At 43.9% G+C, this 17206-nt stretch overlaps 3 protein-coding genes across 13 annotated transcripts in view; 1 reads left to right on the forward strand and 2 right to left on the reverse strand.

Annotated features, from left to right (window-relative positions):
* LOC116853833 (flocculation protein FLO11) overlaps window positions 1-11440 on the forward strand; it is a 22208-nt gene extending 10768 nt beyond the window's left edge. For 5 of the 9 annotated variants that reach the window (XM_032835086.1, XM_032835089.1, XM_032835087.1 and 2 more), the window contains 7 exons: window positions 409-586; window positions 1988-2330; window positions 2872-3175; window positions 3305-3592; window positions 3689-5151; window positions 5325-5966; window positions 6076-11440. In XM_032835086.1, coding sequence (XP_032690977.1) covers window positions 409-586; window positions 1988-2330; window positions 2872-3175; window positions 3305-3592; window positions 3689-5151; window positions 5325-5966; window positions 6076-6235 — 3378 coding nt within the window. In that variant the 3' untranslated portion in view covers window positions 6236-11440. Of the gene's footprint in view, window positions 1-187; window positions 587-1987; window positions 2331-2871; window positions 3176-3304; window positions 3593-3688; window positions 5152-5324; window positions 5967-6053 lie in introns of all 9 variants that reach the window. The other 4 variants (XM_032835094.1, XM_032835093.1, XM_032835092.1 and 1 more) reach the window with 4 other exon arrangements.
* A 122-nt stretch (window positions 11441-11562) lies between these two features.
* Window positions 11563-12895, reverse strand: LOC116853838. Its single transcript, XM_032835101.1, has 4 exons — window positions 12536-12895; window positions 12148-12270; window positions 11975-12062; window positions 11563-11771 (listed from the first exon to the last, which is right to left on the reverse strand). Exons 2-4 carry the CDS (start codon window positions 12255-12257, stop codon window positions 11595-11597), a joined length of 375 nt encoding a protein of 124 aa, XP_032690992.1. The 5' UTR covers window positions 12258-12270; window positions 12536-12895; the 3' UTR covers window positions 11563-11594.
* Window positions 12896-13576: 681 nt separating this feature from the next.
* The window catches only part of LOC116853837, a 7110-nt gene continuing 3480 nt past the window's right edge, over window positions 13577-17206 (reverse strand). The window contains exons 3-7 of one of the 3 annotated variants that reach the window (XM_032835098.1): window positions 16735-16974; window positions 15842-15928; window positions 15338-15469; window positions 15117-15268; window positions 13577-15030 (exon numbers count right to left, since the gene is read on the reverse strand). In XM_032835098.1, the coding sequence (XP_032690989.1) occupies window positions 14904-15030; window positions 15117-15268; window positions 15338-15469; window positions 15842-15928; window positions 16735-16974 (738 nt within the window). In that variant the 3' untranslated portion in view covers window positions 13577-14903. Of the gene's footprint in view, window positions 15031-15116; window positions 15269-15337; window positions 15473-15841; window positions 15929-16734; window positions 16975-17206 lie in introns of all 3 variants that reach the window. The other 2 variants (XM_032835099.1, XM_032835100.1) reach the window with 2 other exon arrangements.

Raw genomic sequence — 17206 nt, forward strand, 5'->3', positions numbered from 1 at the left:
CTATCTATCTATCTATCTATCTATCTATCTATCTATCTATCTATCTATCTATCTATCTATCTATCTATCTCTCCCTCCCCCCTCTCTCTCTCTATTTATCACGCTCTCTCTGTCTTACTCGCGCCTACGTCGAGGATCTCGACGCGCGTGTACAATCTCGATCGATCCCCGCGTGACTCTGAACTAGGATGTTGTCAATTGGTCCCACGTGTCGTCCGTGAGTCCCGTGTCACATTACGAGAGGCTGGCCCGCGACCTGAGTCCACCAACCAACCAATCAATCAACCAACCAATCAGTCAATCAACCAACCAACCAACCAATCAACCAACCAACCAACCAACCAACCAACCAATCAACCCCGTCACTGTGACGACCCACAACAAACCAGGGTACGAATTTGAATGCAGGGAGAATCGGCGGCGGGGCGAATGCCGGGCATCGTCGAGGTCACCACACCGGCTACGCCTGGCAGTTCGCTTAAGACGCCTAGCACGCCGCGAATTGACATCAGTCGGGCGAGCAGCTCCTCGCACCATGAAGATAGTAATTCCAGAGACTCGTCACCCGAGCGGGAGCTTCTCGCAGGTGATCGCACTTTATAAATTATCATCCACGCCTCGGTGCACGTGCCTTTTTTTCTTTTTAGACGTAGGTGGAAATTCTTAATCTTAGTGATGCCGATACGAACAAATCATACTACAAATTACACATTTCAAAATTAATAGCAACTAATTAAACGTAGCAACTAATTGACACGCTAAAAAGATACACGTATTTACATAACATATACATCAACAACACGATATTTATTGAATTAGGAGACGGCGTATCGATATGTCAAGTTGGTCGAAAACTTTCCACAGGTAATAGTCTCGGAATAGTTTTCGTGATTAATAATAACAAGTAATTTTTCTTTAAGATCAACTAAATGTCATTCCTGTGTAGAAGATACGTTCTCGTCAAAAGTCGTATATTAATATCAAGATACAAAAGCAAATACGCTTCCAACATGTAGGTAGCGATATGTAATCTGTAGTTAGTGAGACACGCGCAATTAGCTAATAGCGATAGCGAGAATAAATAACGAGAGCGTAGTAATAAAGAAGCGAGCGTTATTAATTTGTGTGACAAACCCTGTGTTCCCGTCAAAGTGCGATTTTATTGTTAATTGCTCAATACGGGCACAATACATATTATTAATTGTACGTAATCGAATACACGTAGTAGCTAGGGCGTAATCGGTTATAGTTCAGTAGGTAGTACGAGGAGAAGTTTGCGCTTCGCGTGCACAAACTGACATATACATATTTTGAATGACTTCCGGAAAAAAATTCTACGGGTCAAGGTCCTGATCGATTCAGAACTCTAAGACGGCTCTAAACGGTCCGCGCTGATCGCACACCTCGATTATTCAGTGAGTCTTGCATGACACACGCCGTGCAAATGAGCCCGTTCGAGTCCAAGACTTTTCTGCTTAAAGCTTCTCTATTTCGCATAACTCCAAAGTCTGTCCGTACGACACACTCAGTCTCCTTCTGCAGAAATCCATTAAATCGATTCTGTCGACTCTCTGGAGAATTGTTAAATGGGTTTTTTTTATGGAAGAGGAAGAGTAGATTGCCCGCGAATATATGAATACCGTGCGGTATAGTAATTAGCGTCATATCTCACGTAGTTGAAATCGAACGTGCTTGAAACGATATTGCTCACGATATTGTTGATAACATCGTACAAATAGAATATTCGTCCGGATAGTATGACATTCGCGCTCGCACACACTTTGCAGACAGATTACACGATACAAAACTCGTCCGAACGTTAGAAGAACAATTAGATGACATAATAGTGCGCAAGAGAAGAAACATTGACTGTAAATTTTAAGTACAGAACGTTTAGGAGACTCCGCGTAGACTCTTTAGGCAGGACACGACCGCCACGTGTGAAAGAACGACACGAGTAAAGACGAAGATCCAATGTGGATTGTAGGTGCGGATCCTCCGCCCGGCTGCAAGCTTACCTTGGGTTACAAAGAGGACGCCCAAGACCTCAGATCCTCCACGGAGGAGTTGGACTTGCAGGATCCCGTCCACGAACAGGATCTTAGACGGGAGTCCAAGAAGTTGGCGCGCAAGCGCAAGGACGACGGATCCCAGTCAGATTACAGCGGCAAGCAACAGCAGCAGCAGCAGGACCGCGAGCGCAAGGACAGCAATTGCTCGGAGATATGCTTGCTCAACATCAGCGGCAGAACGTCCAGGCTGTCGTCGGTCGGCAGCCAAGGCTCCGGCGTCTCCGGGAAGCTCTCGGTTGTGTCGGCGACTTCCTCCAGGTACATGTGGAATGTTAGAAAGAGAAACATACATATACACATGTAGTTGTCACCACTAGCAAGACTTCGTTCTCCGAGAGATTCCGAATCGAATTGCCGAGTCTTTGCCCAGAAGTTTCAGCCGACTCTGCTGCCCATCCCTGAGATCTTTCGAGACTTTTCGACCACATCTACTTCGATTACATTGCGATTAAACGTCGAATTAAGAGTCTTGTTGTGCCGCTCAAGTCCTCAACAGATTAACTGGGAAAATAAAGCTGTTGTTCATTGACACTTTTGAAGTTTGATTCCCCGACGATTCCCTTTGAATCCTCGGTATTGATGAACGAGGATAAGTCTAATTTTGATGCAGACAGAAGGTGAGAATTTTCATTTGAGAAAGAAGGACCTGTGTGTTATGTCTCTTCTTGGCTCTCGTCGATAAATAGGACCGACGTCTCTCGGGCTTCTCTGGCTGGAAATCAGTCTTAGAACGCATGATTTATCGAGCGTTGCGAGCGAAGAGTCCCACTCACGTACACCGATTTGTGTGTCCCTCCAGATCGCCCAGTCCGCACAAGTGTTTACTGGAGACATCGTTCTGCGGTAGCAAACCGACGCTCGCCGACAACTTGATAGAGCCGTCGAAGCCGGAGACCGATGATCTCGAGAAAATACTCTTGAAACGGGAAGCCGACACTACGAAAGCACTGATCCCCGAGAGCATCAAGGTGTCGATGGTGGGTGGCAACCTGAAGCCGGATCCGCTGGACAAGCCCAGGAGACGTGGTCGCGAGGAGAGGAAGGAGATCTTCAAGCGAGAGGTGGAAATTACCAAGAGATTCCTGGAGAAAGTTAACATAGAGGTTGGTCTAGTTGTTCGTCAGTCATTGTTCTTGCTTTTCATTCCTCGTCTTCACTAGTGGAGACAAAGCGAGCATTTCCCGCGAGATGCGCCGAATGAAAAAAATATTTGCGTCTCCATGTCGGAACAGGTACCCATCATAAAGAAACCTAGCGAACAACAAGGACCATCGACACTGCAGCAGTTCTCAACGAAGGCTCAGGTACAAGAAGTTCAAAAACCCGCGACACTCGACTTCAACGACAAAAGGAAGAAAGCTCAGAACTTCAAGGAGATCGTACAGACGACGCCTACGACGGGCAGCGTGAGCGGAAGTCCCAAGTTACCGAGACACCAAAAAGTGCGGGACCTCGAAGGCTCGCGAACGCCCAGTCCGTCGTCCGTATCCAGAAAGAGTAGCTTCGCTTCGTTGTTCAAGGTAACGTGAACATCACTTTACATCACTTTGCATCACTTTTTCGCCCCTCCGAGTTGTGACGATCACGTAGTTAACCTTACTCGCGATTAAACCTAGGCGAAAACCGACGGCAGTATATTGAGCCCAGAATCGCCATCGCCTAGCACGAAACCACGGCGGAGTCTAACGTCAAAACTGAGGGACACCACGGAAAGTCTGAGGAGCCGCTCGAAATCGCGCGAGAGAGTGTCGGCCGACAAGAGTTCGAGTCTAAAGAAAGACTCCAAGAACAAGGGTGTGTTCTCGTCCACTTTGAGCTTGTTCAAGAAACGTGAGAGGAAGAAGAGCTATGACGAAGCGATCGCGGCTTCGTGCGATCTCGACGCGCCCAGCGGCGAACAGCCGTCCCTAGAAAGCATCGGCCACGTGGAGTTTACGTTCAATACCGAGAAGGAACGTCGACAGGATGACTCGATATTCATCAGTTTGCACGCAGACAATAGAAACTATGAGGAGGCTTTGCCATCGGAGAGCGTGTCGATACCGTTGGAGACGCCGACCAAATTGCTGGACGAATACGAATCCGAGCCGCGTACGGGAAGCATAATCACGGAGGTGTCGATTGAGCATCATCCGGCACCTGTCGCCAAGATCAGAACCGAAGCACAAATCGAGACCATATCCAGGAGTTCTTTCAGAGATAGCCAGCTGCCGCAAAGCGCGTCCAAGGATTCTCAGCTGTCCAAGAGTTCATCGAGAGATTCGAAGATTAGTGTTCAGGCTAATAAAGTGGTTGAGACACCACCGACGAAAACGTTGACTTCAGTGAAGTCGTCGACCCCGACGAAGTCGCCAACCTCGGCGAAAATTTCGACTCCGGCGAAATCGTCGACTCCGGCGAAGTCGTCGACTCCGATCAAGTCGTCGATCACAGCGAAACCGTCGATCCCGGCGAAACCATCGACCCCGGCGAAACCGTCGACCCCGGCGAAACCGTCGATCCCGACGAAACCGTCGACACCGGCGGCGAAACCGGCGGTGGTGACACCGGCAAAGTCGTCGAGCTCGACAGAGATGAAATCTGCGGAATCGCGGCTGCCAAGCGGCACATTCAAGGATTCCGGCGGCAAGAAACCGGACATAACGAAGCCGAAAAGAAAAAGCAGAGAGAGTCAGCAGCAGCAGCAGCAGCACGAATCATCCGAGAGAATTCGAGAGGACGACGACACGAAATCGCAGCAAAAGAAATCGAGAGAAGTTCCATCGACTGCAGAAGCTAACAAGTCCGATCTGCTCGACGACAATAAAATAGGCAAGTCGCAGCAGGACGGTCTTGTAAAGACCTCCAGTATGATATCCGATCTGGACCATAACAGCTCGGAATCGGAGAGAGATTCAGAGATCGAATTTATTCGAAACAAGGTCGAGAAGATGGCGGAGGAGCTACCCGACGAGAGAAAGGGTCTCTTTTACGAGGAAAGTTTCGAGGAGGATCTTCCGTACGTGCCGACGACCTTACCGTTGGAGAAGAGCGTTGCTGTACCAATCCTGCCTGTTAAACAACGACTTCAGGAAGTAAGGTAATTCCTTCAGAGACGAGAGATACCGCGTTGTTTCAACTTGTAGCTTTCCGTTAAAGATTAATGGCTTGTATGAATAATTAAAAGAGCTGCACTCTGATACTTTTACACATGCACAAACATTCATTTCAAATCGAATTAACGTCCGACGTTTACGTAACTATAATCGTCAGGACGATACCGATCGAGAGACCGCGCTCGACGACGCCGATAAACCCTACTCTGCTGGACGAGTTCGTGATGCAGACGTCTCTGGACGAGCGGCGCGTTGAGAGAATGAAGATCTCTTTGCCGCGAGAGGACAGCTTCAAGCTCAAGAGCCCGCGCCGACACGCGACGAACACGTTCACGGAGTTTGCGGGTAAGGTGCCGCCGGACGGAGGTCGTAAGGCTGCTGCCCAAGGCAAATCACCGAGTCCACCTCCACTGCCACCGAGAGCACCCGCGGTACGACCGAGCAATTGGATCAACTTTGAAGAGATACCGGAGAAGCGAAAGGCGCCAAAAAGGATACAGACGATACCGCGACCCGAAGACGAGATCGCAAAGGGTGCCGGTAGCTACAGCTACGTACAACCGGAGGAGTGCAAGTGCGAGTGCCACGAGGAGTCTAGACGAGCGTCCATGCGGGAGGCGGTGGAGGTGGCGGCTACCACTACCGCAACCGCAACCGCAACTACAATCGCCACTGCCACCAGCACCGCGGCCACCAGCACCAGGACTTCCTCGTGCAGCAGCAACGGTGAGCGGCCGTGCAACGGCGAGAACTGTACGGCGCCGACCGGCAGCTCCGTCGACCGCGCCAGTATCGTCAGGTAAACGCGCCCGGATGCCAATTGTCGCGCGCGCGCCAACCATGTGTGCCGCCGGGGGCGATTCGCGAAGGCGCTAGTGATGAGTAGAAATCTGTTTCTGTACTTTCAGTGACAGCTCGCTGGAGTGCAGTCTGAGCATAGACGATGGTCAGAGCACGCAGGCGCTCCTCGGCAACTCGACGAAACCTTTCGCCATGGATCTCGATGTGCGATCCAACAGGTCGAGCATCATATCGCAGGAGGAGAACGACGAGAACCAGCATCAATAATAATTACGTAGCGCACTCATGCCTTAGCCGTTAGATCTCTCTTTCACTTTGTCGCAAAATGGCCGAATTCTTCCTTCGGACACGAGAACCGAAGGACAGTTGATTTCATCGACGAACGCGCGCTACGCGTAGAGCGAGTTGGAGTCAGTTCTACGCATGTCGGCAGCGCGCGTGCAAAGCACATGTTGATCGAATCTTTAGTCGCCGAAGGCATATTGCGCTTATCTTCCAAATTACCGGAAGATTCGGCATTTCTTTTTTTATTTTGAAATGTCGCACGGGAAATCATTTATTCGTCATATATACCGGTCAGACTGTTTTTGCATCGCGCTACATCGATTTACAGTATAAATGTATCATATTTTTGATTTATTTATTTATTTATTTATTTATTATCGGTCACCGGTGCTCTCGTCGCGCTCGTTTTCACGCATATTTTGCAGTCCGCGATATCTTGTAGTTTTTAATGCGTTGATGCTCCCTCATAATTGACCCGGATGATGGCTCGCTAATGTCTCTGTCACTCTCCCTTGGACTATCATTAGCTTTCTCTATCGACAAAGAGTGGATGTGTGCATCGTGTCATCAGAACGTCAATGAGACTCTCGGATGTCACGGCAAACCGCTGCTTTCTGCCGTAATATAAAGAAACGGATAAGTAAAACAAACATTATTTTGTCAAATGTTGTACACATCGATTACGAGACGAAGTCTCTCGTGACGCTCGAGTGAGCTTTCAAAGCTTCATATCATGTAGATACGCGTAAATTCATAGGTATACTTTTCCGTGAAAGCACGTAGATCTTAAGAACGCATTAAGAAATTTATTCAATGTTGAGCCGGACGATCGGTCGTTACGATCGACTAGTGCGATGATTTATTGATCAATTGTTCTTCTAACTTGTACGATATAGCATTTACATAAACGATAATCTCTCTCTCTACAAAGTATCTGAACGTAACGCGAAGGTCAACCTGGTCCCGCCAATATTGTACCCATATCTTGGACCAGACAAACGCATTGCAGTTTCCGACGAACGTCGTGTATGAATTGCCCGTGCGCGATAAGCTTTAATCTACATCCGTTAGAGTAAAATAAGGAGTTACGCGTTTAGCGCTATACAAAGTTCTCAGTCCTCATAGTCAGGACTGTCGCAGTCGGAGTAACTGTGACACTTGGATAAATATAATGTAATTTTCCGCGATATTTTCCTATCGTACGATTTTTATTATAATAATCATGATTATTCGATCTCAATCATCGTAATAACGGCGAATAAATGAGAATTCCGATAAAAGAGTTACGTCGATAAACTGAAGATTGAATATCACTCTCAGTATGTTTATATAATTATATTGCACGATCGACATTTAATGATACAAACGTGTACATAATTACGTATAGTATTAAATTATAATTTATAGAGATTGAATTGTGCGTGTGCGTGTGTGTGTGTGTGTGTGTGTGTGTGTGTGTGTGTGTGTGTGTGTGTGCTGTATGCGCGCGCGCGCGTACGTGTATACATATATAGTGTCATATGGAGTCTTGAAAGCTCGGGTCACGATAGCTCCTATCGAATCGATCTAACGTTATCGTCGCACATGTAACGAATGTGCACGAATCTCTCCGACTGTCGCTCGTAGAACGCTTTCACCTTCCTTACCTTCCGAGCCAGCGAGCCATTGTTCACGCGAGCCAATTCGCTCCTTTTTTATTTTCCTCTTTTCGGTTTTAGAAGGGAGCGATTCTCCGCCGTTTACCTCCGTCGCGAATTTCAGGGAGCCGACGAAATGCGCTTACGAGTCGAGCGCAATATGAGACGTGTTCCGTAGGATCAAGCTCGTGTGTACGAGATTGAGAGAATTCTATATTATCTACCTCCTGAAACGTACCAAAGATAATCGAATGTCTGCGGAGGGATTACTTCAACCTCATTTAGGAAATAGCTCCATGACGCAAACGTCGGTTTGATCCTTTCTCTCGCGATCGATTGGAATAATTGTGACAATAGGATACACTGCGAGCTTATATATTCAAGAGTTTCGTATCAATCCAAATACCGTCGAATTTCGTTTCTTACGTAAACGTGACATCAAGTCAAGGCCATCTGGATAATATAGATAAATTTCAAGAAAGACACCTTGCCTTCCTCTCTTTTTGGACTCATTCCCTCGGTCCGAAGCTATCTAAATCGAGTTGATTAATGGTGAATTAATTAAGATCGGTCTGACCGTTGAAAATCGTACAGTTTACACTCGTCACAATCGTTATACTGACGATCAATTGCTCGTCTAATCGAACAACGGTAATCGGATTTTACTCTACGCCAGAAATCTCATCATACGGACTATGTTGAGAAAATGAGCTCCTGAAGAGGATCAAATCAATGTTTGTGTTTGTGAGCAAAATCGCAGTTCTGTCCGCGCGATCGGAATGTTGCTTTTCCTCTTTTTTTCCTTCCTAGTCCGTTTCATACATAACATATAATAAGATTATCAATTATTTTTTCATCAAACTGTTTCTGTTCTCTCTCTTTCTCACTTTCACAATATCCTTTCGAGCCGTGTTTTCTATGCTCGTGCAATATAAAGAAGAAAACTGTACTGTGTTCAAAATGTTTCAAGATGAAAATAAGTAATTCGTAGTGAGAGACAGAAAGTTACTTTATTATTCTCCGTTGCGTTGAGCGATCAGAAGTAAACATAATTGCAATTTGGGACATATAGCAGTTATCGTTAATTATCTGAATAATTCCAAGTATGCCTAACAATTATGATCGACTCTCGAAGCGTTTAAAGAAAAAGTTGCAATCTTTAAATAAATCTTTATATATTTCTGTGTGGTCTAATTTCGATTAGCAAAAGCATTTTAAAGCAGGGACTTTTTTCATAATCATAATCAAGAAGAGTGATGCGAAACCTAAAGCTCCCTGTATCTCGCCGCGACCATGTTGGATTTGTGACATCAGAGCGAGGAATGACATGCTGACGAAAGTTGCGTGCCACTTTTAAATAAAAATAAATGCGGAATAAATACGAAAAAGAACACTTGAGATCGCTTGAGAACACTTGTAAAATTTTCCGAAAACTATCCTTTTCTTCTGACGATCAGTAGATTGTCGCAAATAACAAATAGTGAAATGAAACATGCGCACAGACAAAAAACAGACTCATTTCACAGTTTATTATTTGACTATTTATTGATCATCAAGGGAAAAGGATACCTTGAAGATAATTTTGCAAGTGTGCTCAAGCAAATGTCCTTTCGTTCATATTTATCTTTATTCAGAAATAGGCCGCAACTTTCGTCAACATATCATTCTTCGCTTTTGACGTCATAAATCCGGCATGACCGGCGAAATATAAGGAGCCTTAAACACACAAAATGATAGTGTCACGTGATATTCGCTCGACGTGACAATCTCCTCAGTTAATCGCGTATTGGAATTGAGTCAAATCCTGTGGTGAATCGTATTCCTATTATTCTGCTTCCACTTTTATCCCCCCATACTCTTTCCCACCTCCGCCCGGACATGAAATAGTTAAGTCAACAAGTGAATTAATTGATTGATAGACTTGTAAGCGCGCGAAATAACTATCCGTGAAGTAATCGAACATGCCCATCTCTTTTTCCTTTCTACTTTCGCGACTAGGGAGAAAGAGACGTGCATGTTTTTCATGTAGTGAACGATCTTGTGGTAATATCAGTGCAATTTGCCTGTAGCTAAACGTCTCGTGCAAGATAATTTCCTTTCTTTTAGATTTCGATGTTTAGCTAAACGAATTTTCAGAGTATATTATATATGAAATATAAGAAAAAAAAATATATATATATATATACACTCACACATAATGAAAACATATATCTACATATAAAAATAAGCAGGGATCGGAATCAGTACAATTCTCATATAAATCCAACTTTTGACGCTGCACGAAATTATGTCAACTCGACAAAATTAAGCCAGCTTTGATCCCTGCGAATAAAGCTGCCCAGCGCAGCGGTGGATCGGCTGCGTTAGCGTGCGACGAAGCGACGAATAAAATTCGCGATCGAAAGCGAATCGCATTTCGCGAAAAGTCAACGTATTTTCATGCAAATAAAACGTCGCACTTTTGAATAATTCTCTCGTTTATATGTTTCTTTTATATCATTTTACCAAAAGAGTCGACTAGTATGCGTGAAAATTCACTGGACTTCTGCGAAAGCGTCGCTCGCTTTCGACTCGAAGGAAACTGTGCCCTTTTTCGCCTAGGAGACAATTCTCGAGCTCATGGTCGTCTGCAAGATTTCCATCAAAATATGATCTTGCTGGCGACCTATCGCGGGAAGAAACAAAAAGGAGAAGACAAGAGAAAAACAAGAAATGGAAAAAAGCAAGAAGGATCCGTCATCCCGACCGCTTCTTTCTCGCGAGGATAGCGCAACTCGGAAGTCGCAGCGATTTCCTCCCTAGTTTCTAACCGAAACTAATCAAGAAGGAGACCCGTGGTTATCCTCCGACAGCTCGAAGACTTACGACAAAATATTAAACCCGTGATACTTTTTCTAATCTTTTCTAGGCGAGCGTAGAGAGCAAGAAAGACCAGAGCAACGGCGGATGGTCTGCTTTCTCGTCAATCGTTTAATTTCCATACGTTTCACATTAATTTTGTCAATATGCTCGTTACATCACAAACAAAGTCACTGTACTCTGCAATTTGTTGTAAGCGAAACGCTTACTAAAGACAATACTGTCAAATTCAGCCACATTTACAGTGCAAATCGTCCGCCATTGTTTTGGCATACGTACTTCGTTTAAACTGCCGGATATGCTCGAGGAAATTGGCCGTTCTGGCCATTCGACGAGAAAATTCGAGGCTCCTCGGACATGTCGGCATGCGAGAGAACGCCACATCGCCCATTCCCCTAGCAATACATGATTGTTCGTGATTATTTTTCATGCAATGTAAAACAATAACAAAATGAAGTATAAATTTAAATGTTTCTAATGTTATGTAAATAAAATTGTAGGAACGGAACTACATTTTCGAGTGCTAAATGAATACGTTTAAATAACGCCAACGACTACGACGACGATGACGATAACAACAATGACGACGACGACGACGACGACAATGTTACATTGACGATAATACATTTAACGACTTCATGTTCAAAAACAGAGGAAAATAAAATAAATAAACTGTTTATGTGTGTTTTGACGATTGTCTGAATTATTTCAAATCGTTATGTTGATTATTGATCATTTGATAACACAATCGTTCAGTTTGTATACATAATTAAATAAGTTATTTTTTTTAATAGAAAAGTGAAGTTGAAAGAAAATCTATTGAGAGACTACAAGATTGCCACACGTTATATACGATCCTTTGTCGTCGTTCTTAAATCGTAAGAGTTTGTCACACGTGAAAACTCGTCCTTTGTCTTGGCATCTTTGCTCTCTCCATTGTCCAAAATTACCGGCAACTCAGTATCTCGCAACAGCACCGCAGTAGTTGAAGTAGCCGTCGAGTTGTTATCCTGCAGAGATTGCTAAAAGAACACCAGAAAAATAATGAATGTGTTGACAAGTGCAAACAACTTAAAAGTGGATGGAAAAGATTTTTTATTAAATAACGAAGAAATTTTATATGCAGTTAATTGTTGCTACTTGCACTACTTAATTTTAATTGATAATATATAGTGACGTGCTTGTCACTAATAAATCGTCGATAATGTATAGCTCGTGCAATTACCTGCATGACGTTTATGAGAAACAAAAAAGCGAGCAAAGTCAACGCACTCAGCGCTGCGCCACTTCCACCCTTCCCTTTAGAGGAGCTTCTGAAATTCGAGAAGGTAGAAGAATAAGAGAAGGAAAAAAGGACACTTGTTTTGCAAGATTCTGATAGCGATGTCAATCGCGTACCCTCGCCATCGATGATGATGATAACCACCTCCATCACCGTGATATCGTTCGATAGGTGTGTAAGAAGGCTTCCCGAAGCTTGCAAGATTGATTAGAGATTTGAACGTCATTTTTTCGTAATATCTGAGAAACAATATATCTTGCTAATCAAAAGTGAAATTGTAAAGAACAAATCAAAAGTGATATTGTAAAGTATAAAATGTATAAGCAGAGAAAGAAAATGTACATATCTCTCTTCATGCCCTTTTGCATGTAAATTTAAAAGTTAATATATGTGCAATAGAAAGATTATATGATTACACATATCTCACATAAAAATATATAAATTACATATATTATAAAGAGATAAAGAAAGAGGATAAATAATTATAAATCGCGTTGTGCTTGCCTCGTTCGTCTTCGATGCAGAAAATACGAAGGGACCGATAGAATTTCCGCGTTGTATAACACTGAATCAGTTTCGAGAACTCTTCGTCCGACGAGAGTCGGTACGAAACTGTTTCACCATAAGAAAGAGTCATCTCAACACTTCGGATTACTGTCCCGTCATGGCTCCTGGAGTCTTCACGCTCGTTAACGGTACAAAACCCGGAACTTTATCTTCCCGGATATCATAACTTCCAAATATTCCATATGTTGTCGGCAAGTACATAAACATGTACAGCTTGTTCCGTTATCACCATTCCGTTATCAATGTCCAATATGATAGACTTCAACCAATTTAGAGTTAATTTTTCTCCATAAATATTTTACACCGAAATACTCTACGTAATATAACAAATAATAGTTGTACGACATGTAGGTCTGACGCGCAAATTCTTTAGTTAATGAGAAGCGTATTGTGGATCATAAACGACCTGAGAATATCATTCATTCCGTATACAGTCTAGCATAACATCAGAAGAAAAGGCCGTTTATTGGTGTATTCAAGATGTAATATAATCACATGCATACATACACCTACATCGTTTACACTCTAATGAACGACGACATATATAACGTGAGTATTATAAAGGAAAAGAATAAACGGAAAGTTAATTCCACCCGTATACTTATACATGTGTAATATCTATATACAGAAGAGATTCTCTCTAACGTGTATTTAAGGCGAATACTAAAAGAGGAAAGGGGAGAAACAGAAAGAGAGAGTGTGTGTGTGTGCGCGCGCGGGTGTCAGTGTGTGCATCTGTGTGTGTGTGTGTGTGTGTGTGTGTGTGTGTGTGATAATACAACATCCTGAGATATTAACATGCATATTATATAGGGAAGGTCCTTCGCTAATGAGACTCGTTCAATCATTTCTGTCGTGAAACGCATGACTGATAATTTCGTGGTCGCATTTACTTTTTTCAATTCTTTAATTTCAAATTCAAATAAATGTATGTAAATTTCACTTCAACTTTTCATCACACAGATAAAACAAGAGTCATACGTCTAAAAATCAGAGTTTATTTCAAAGTCAGTCTCGGACAATCTTGGTTCATTGCGGGGAAGCGAGAGCAATGTTTGAACGAAGCTCATCGAGAGCACGTTATTTATTTACCGATCTTATTGCTCCGGCAGTTCTAAGCGCGTCTTCCTCCCTAAATATCTTCCTATTGATAACGCTTCGTATACAGTGTACATTGAAACGCATGATGCATATACGTTTCCATGTAAACTTGTATATTAAATATAAGACTTTAAAGTCATACAATTTGAAGAGTTTTTGAGGTCATAGATACAAAACTGGACTGTACCCTCATTTCTCATCATGGAAACGTGATAATTGACATAAAATTAATTTCGGTGCGAATTTTGTGCACCGTCAAAATGAATAGTATCAATGATAAAATTCCCGCTATCATTACTATCGTTATAATCACTGTCGTCGCATATTCGAAATACCAGAATACCGGAACTCACATCGAGCCCCAACCACGGATACTACATCTACATTAAAAATACGCGCTCATAAAGAAAAATAAATAGAAATAAATATATATATATATATATATATATATATATATATATATATATATATGTGTGTGTGTGTGTATGTGTGTATTAGAATCATATATAATCGGCGTGTGGCGAAACTCGGCGATTGATACGAAGAGGATTCATAATTCTCACTGCAAGTTATGTATATCGAGAGACAGAGAGAGAAAGAGAGAGATAGAGAGAGGAGGGAGATTTGGACCATCAAACGCTTAGTTTGTTCGCAACGTCGGTCACAGGACTCGTTGGAATTATGAATCTGTATTATTTTGCACGTGACACGCCGAATTCGCCGCTCGACTGAAGCGTCAAAGGAAGAATCAGTCGTGAGGTTGCCGAGCTATCCACGAGATTCGATGCGAATCCCGGCTCAGCGCGCTCTTTGAGCACTCGCGGTCACGTCGATTTAACCTAACACGTCCATTCTAGCGTAGCCCAGACCGTGAGACATTGGAAACTTCCATCGAATTACGAGACTCGCAATGCTAGACCATTCGCGTGGCAAGATGCGTTCGCAGATCTTCATATTTTTACGTTCACTAGTAACAAGCTATAATGGTGATATCAGATTCGAAAGTAGCTCTTTCATATCGATGAAAACATTCCAGCACGAAATGTAAATCGGAGTGACATCTATATACCTCTGGTCGCCACTCATCATGAGTTTATCACGAGTCTTGTTTCTAATTGCAACGCTCTCAGTTAGAGAAAATGCCAAAGTGTCACAGTGTCTAAGCCATGCTCGACGGAACGCCGTGCGAAGATGGACGTCGTGTTCATACGGCGTTGCAGTCCATGAAGAGGGTTCTACAGTCCTCTCCCGTACGACCGCGTCGTCCTGCCTCGTACAAGGCTTCGAAGCCGACGCCGCTCTGCCTTTGCAGAAGGTAACTCGTCGCGTACCTGTGGAAAGATCGAATCAGCTACAATTTGAGCGCGCATTGGAAATTGGAATTTTCGATGGTTCGTTCTGCGATGAGATCACTCACGATCCGAGTTGGCAGAAGATCGACGACGGGCCTTGCGTATCAGCAATGCACTCGGCGCTAGCTTCGCAAAGAGCTCTTTCGGCGCATCCGCGATGGCCCTCGTCTTCGGCGCGGCCAACGTAACTGAAGGACTTGACGGATCTCATGTAACCCTGTTGAGTTGCGAGTTTGGAATTATAATCGGATTCAAGAGATTAGCGGGAAACGAAATAGTGATTTACCTTCAACATAGAGATGGATGCTATCGCAGCCTCGGAGACAGTATCGCGTCTTCCTAATGAGCGAGCTGTCAAAGAACGATGGGAGAATGATGTCTTGAGGGCATCCAGCAGATTGATGACTATGCTGATGAACTGCTTGATAACAGGAATAAGCGGAGATGTAAGATGTGTATCAAATTGCATTGCTTGAGAGGAGAAGGTAAATAAGCAGATAACGGTATAAATACACGCGCGAACCATCGCTATCACCACAAATTACAATGATATTATGATTACAATACACAACTATATATGTATATATATGTATATACCAAATACGAATTGATTAGTAACAACTGTCGTGGGAGCATTCGATACAATCTTCGAATGTACTCGACAAAAGCAGGCACATGAGATAAAGCACGCATTTCATTCTCGAAGGCTGTAGAAAAAATCGAAAGCTCGAAAGGAGGATTCATCGTCGAGTTTGCACGTTTGTTCGTTCGTTCGTGGTCTCGTACTAACCTCGGAAGCGTTTTTCGCCATTACAGCAACCTGTTCGGGATCTCTGCCCTGTCCTAGAAACGCGCCCAGCACCGCAGTCAAAATTTCCTAAACAACCGACACCAGCCATGTGCGCTAAGAGAGTCCACAGTTTGATAAATTATTTACAGAAAATGTATGAGCGAATGTGTGTGTGTGTGTATGCATGTGCAAGTGTATATGCAAAGTAAGTAAATTGTGAGAGTACAAATTTCGCTTACGCGCGTCCCTCTTTCCAGTCACCGGCTCGATTGTTCTTTTAAAGTGAAGTGAAACGTCGGCGAGTTTCCGGTCGCGAAGCGAACAAATTACATTGTGTAGAAAACGTAAAGATCGTGTGACGCAAGTGCGCGAAAATAATGGTCCAACCGGGACAATTATTTGACGCATTCTTCGCTAGTTATCGTACGAGGTGGCTCGTGACCGTAAGCAGCCGCGCGCGGATCTTTGGATTTAAACCAAACGAAATCTTTTTCGCACGATACAACAACAAAGTGACAAATTACAGATATTATGCATGCGAATATAATGCAAGAGAGGGAGGGATTTATTTATACCTTCTTTTATTCGCGAGAGCTATAGAAATGGAGATATAACGCGAGGATTAGCGCGTTAAACGCGCGGAGCTGCAACTTGTTCGACTGACACACCAATCCCGACCTCGGCACGAGGCAGGATTACTCTTGTGGATCGCGAAATTTCTCCCCGGTATCTACGTGTGTACTACGTGCCAACAGCGAGTCACTAGCTACCACATGGATGCAATTAACGTAAAAGGAACACAGCCGATTCCAAGTACAGCTCTCGTCCGTCTCTCGTCAGTATGTAGCGGTAAATAACGGTAAGACTCATATGCCACGCTCATTTTCACTTACCTGCATAGGGCTGCTCTGATTATCCACCTTGTCAATACCGTCTACCGGCTGCTGAGGCCCACCCAACAACGCCGTGAGAACCCTAAGACCCACGGATAACAGATTGGCCCACGGGCTCGCCGACGCGCCCTCGTCTATTTCATTCTTGCTCGGTCCAGTCGCACCACCAGTCTGTCCTAACAACATCTGCATCAGCATCCCCAGCATGTTGGACCACGAGAAGCCGCTGCCGCCACCCTCCTGCGCAGGCGAGTCGAACAATATCAGTGCGTGCCACGCACTCGAAGGAGTTTCTATGGCAAGGAATTTCCGAGGAGAAAGCAAGGAATAAAATGAAACGAAATTATCCATTCCAACGAATGCGTCGCAAAAAGAGCAAGAAAGAACTGTTTTTGTTTTTTCTTTCTTCTCTTTCTCTCTCTTTCTCTCTGCCTCTCTCTCTCTCTCTCTCTCTCTCTCTCTCTCTCTCTCT

The sequence above is a fragment of the Odontomachus brunneus genome, unplaced genomic scaffold (genome assembly GCF_010583005.1).
Source record: "Odontomachus brunneus isolate Ranch 3 - 2012 unplaced genomic scaffold, Obru_v1 Obru_scaffold_006, whole genome shotgun sequence".
NCBI classification, from domain to species: Eukaryota; Metazoa; Arthropoda; class Insecta; order Hymenoptera; family Formicidae; genus Odontomachus; species Odontomachus brunneus.

What these genes read in the sequence shown, in the direction of transcription:
- LOC116853838 (XM_032835101.1), bottom strand. Translation starts at nt 12,257, where the DNA reads ATGACGTTCAAATCTCTAATCAATCTTGCAAGCTTCGGGAAGCCTTCT. An exon ending in CATCATCATCGATGGCGAGG is followed by an intron (nt 12,063 to 12,147) that starts GTACGCGATTGA and finishes CTCGAATTTCAG; the next exon opens with AAGCTCCTCTAAAGGGAAGG. An exon ending in TTCTCATAAACGTCATGCAG is followed by an intron (nt 11,772 to 11,974) that starts GTAATTGCACGA and finishes GTGTTCTTTTAG; the next exon opens with CAATCTCTGCAGGATAACAA.